General features: G+C 53.2%; 1 protein-coding gene across 1 annotated transcript in view; it reads right to left on the minus strand.

Moving 5' to 3' along the window:
• Positions 1 to 2,583, minus strand: part of ADGRA3 (adhesion G protein-coupled receptor A3) — a 104,042-nt gene that overhangs the window by 78,083 nt on the left and 23,376 nt on the right. Inside the window, exon 5 of the mRNA XM_019525823.1 lies at positions 180 to 251. Within this exon, the coding sequence (XP_019381368.1) occupies positions 180 to 251 (72 nt within the window). The remainder of the gene's footprint in view (positions 1 to 179; positions 252 to 2,583) is intronic.

Here is a 2,583-nt window from a genome sequence, read left to right on the forward strand (position 1 = left end):
GTGTGATTTAGGTTATAGAAGAAGCATAACCAATCATTAACAGTTGAAGCACTAATAAATAAATTGCTTAATATTTACAACATGAGCTATTGGATACTTATTTACAAACACTACTAATGACCCTCCAACTAACTCTGGAACCTGAAAATTTTTTTTTTAATCTAAAACACAATACTCACAGTCTTTTAAGAGATGAAAGCCCCAGAAAAGCTCCTGGATCTATAGTACTAATAAGATTGTTCTTAAGGTCCCTGTTAAAAAAAAAAAAGTACAAAAAATTAGAATTTAAAATTTATAACCGTGGGAATGAAATTTGATATGCATAACTGGATATTTTATATTACAAGTAAGCCTCCCTAGGATCTAAACTGCCAGAAGACAGAGAATATACCTCTACTTCTTCTGAAACAGAAAATAACTCTAGTTCTTCTGATACTAGATAAGATTTCCAGAGGTCTGAAAATGTATTAATGGTTTTTGCATTTGTCTACTAAAAAAGGCATATAGACAGCTTCTGTCTTTCTTTAAATAGGACATCAATTGTTTTCAAGTAAAAAGGAACACACTATAAGCCAAGGATGGGCAAAATACAGCTCACAGGCCAGATCCAGCCTGTCGGGTAACTGGATCTGGCCCACGGCTCCCATGCAGTGCTCCACATAGGGCCAAGCCCCACTCGCTTGTGCCAGGACAGCCTGTGCTGGGCTCCCATCGGCACTCACAGCCCAGTCCTGGCCAGTGCATGCAGCTTCCAGTGGGCTATTTCCAGTGCAGCTGCAGCCAGGTGCTGCTCTGTGCCTCCTGCCTCCAGTGGAGGCTCCTGAGTTTGCTCCTGCCATACTGTGCTGCTCTGGGAGAGCAGCTACAGTTGAGCAGCTCCTGGCCTAGCGCGGAGAGCTCCAGCTTCAGCTCTCAGGGGCCTTCTACCAGAAGGCATACAGGAACTGAAGCCAGAGCCCCGCATGCCTGCCAGGAGAAGTGTGGCGCAGCGTGACAGCGGCAAGAGCTGCCACTGGAGACAGGGGCGGCACAGACCCGCATCCAGCAGCAGTCAACCTCCTGCTGAAGCTGCTCCTGCCACACTGCAATGTTCTGGGAGGGCAGGCAGCTTCAACCACTGCCCCAGCATGCAGGGCTCTGGCTTCAGCTCCCAGTTGCCATCCCAGGAGCTGGAGCAAGAGCAAGTGCTGGGGCAGAAGCTGCTCACCCACCCGGCACAGCGTTGCAGGGAGAAGAACAGGAGCATCAGTTGCCACTGGAGGCAGGGGGAGCAGAGTAACACCCAGCAGGGCTGCAGACACCAGCAAGCGCGCAGTGCAAGCTGCCCCAGCATGAGTGCGCTGGGCTCAGCCCCATGCGGAACACTATGAGATAAGCGCGGACATCACCACCCAGGCAAGCTCTGCTGTACGCACCCTCCCGCACCCCGCTCCTTCTCTCACCCACGGCAGCCCCCTTTCCTTAGACACACATGCGCATGCTCCCCCCACACACCCCTCCCCACCTCCACAACTCCAGAGAGCAGAGGCATGTAGGGATCAGGCCTCTGGACCCAGGCCTGTGACCAGGCCCCATGATCCCAGCCTTGCCCACCCCTCCCACTCCTTGAACACTGCTCCCTGTGGTGCAGTGCCTCAGGAACATAGATTCATAGATTTAGAGTCGGAAGGGACCTAGTAGATCTTCTAGCCCGACCCCCCGCCAGGGCGGGAGAACAACAAAACCCCAAAAAAAGAAACGGGACTCAAATGAGTCCAGCCTCTTCTTAAAGACCCCCAGGGTAGGGGCCAGCACCACTTCCCTTGGAAGTTCCTGACACAGGAAGTGTCAGGGCAGGTAGGAGGGAAGAATGGAGGAGGAAGGAGGAGGGAGAGCTATTACCTATAGCTTATGAGGTTAAAGAGGAAGATAGGGGGCGGCCCCCAGCAGCAGCTGTGTCCGAGCAGGTCTCTGCACAGCCCTGGGCTCCCTGTGGTGCTCCAGGCAGGCAGCTGCAGCCCCACCCCTACATCGAGGCAGGGTAGGCACCGGCCTGGGACTTTGCACCCCCAGGTCAGGACTGTTTAACTGATATAATTAAAGGAGGTTAAACAGATAGTTTTAAACTGATATTTACATCCCTATTTCTAGGAGTGCACTGATAGAGATTTTGGGGGATGATACTGATAGCCGATTTTTAAGGAGGCATATCAATCAATACCGATCCAAGCAGCAGGGGCTGGGGAACGCACTAGGGCTCATCCAGAGGGCACGGGGGGACATATGCATCCAAGTCTTTATGGGGCAGGGCAGGTGAGCTGCAGCTACAGACTGGAGCTGGGGCTGGTCCGAGCTCTTCTCAGCGGGGGCCGGGCTCAGGGCGGGAGGCAACGACACCGGGAGTGGGGCTACAGGGGGGGAGTTTGCAGCCAACCCAAATTTCACCGTAGTCCCCCCCTCTCAGCGCTATCACCACCCACCTGGTGCAGCCCTGGCTCTTCCTGGCGCATGGGTGGAGGCAGGGCCTTGAGCCAGGGCTATGCTCTGGGCAGGCAGCAGCAGTGCTTGGCTGAGGAAGCTATTTTTAAATTTGGGGTGGCTGCA

The sequence above is a fragment of the Gavialis gangeticus genome, unplaced genomic scaffold, assembly GCF_001723915.1.
Source record: "Gavialis gangeticus isolate Ggan-Ray unplaced genomic scaffold, GavGan_comp1, whole genome shotgun sequence".
NCBI classification, from domain to species: Eukaryota; Metazoa; Chordata; order Crocodylia; family Gavialidae; genus Gavialis; species Gavialis gangeticus.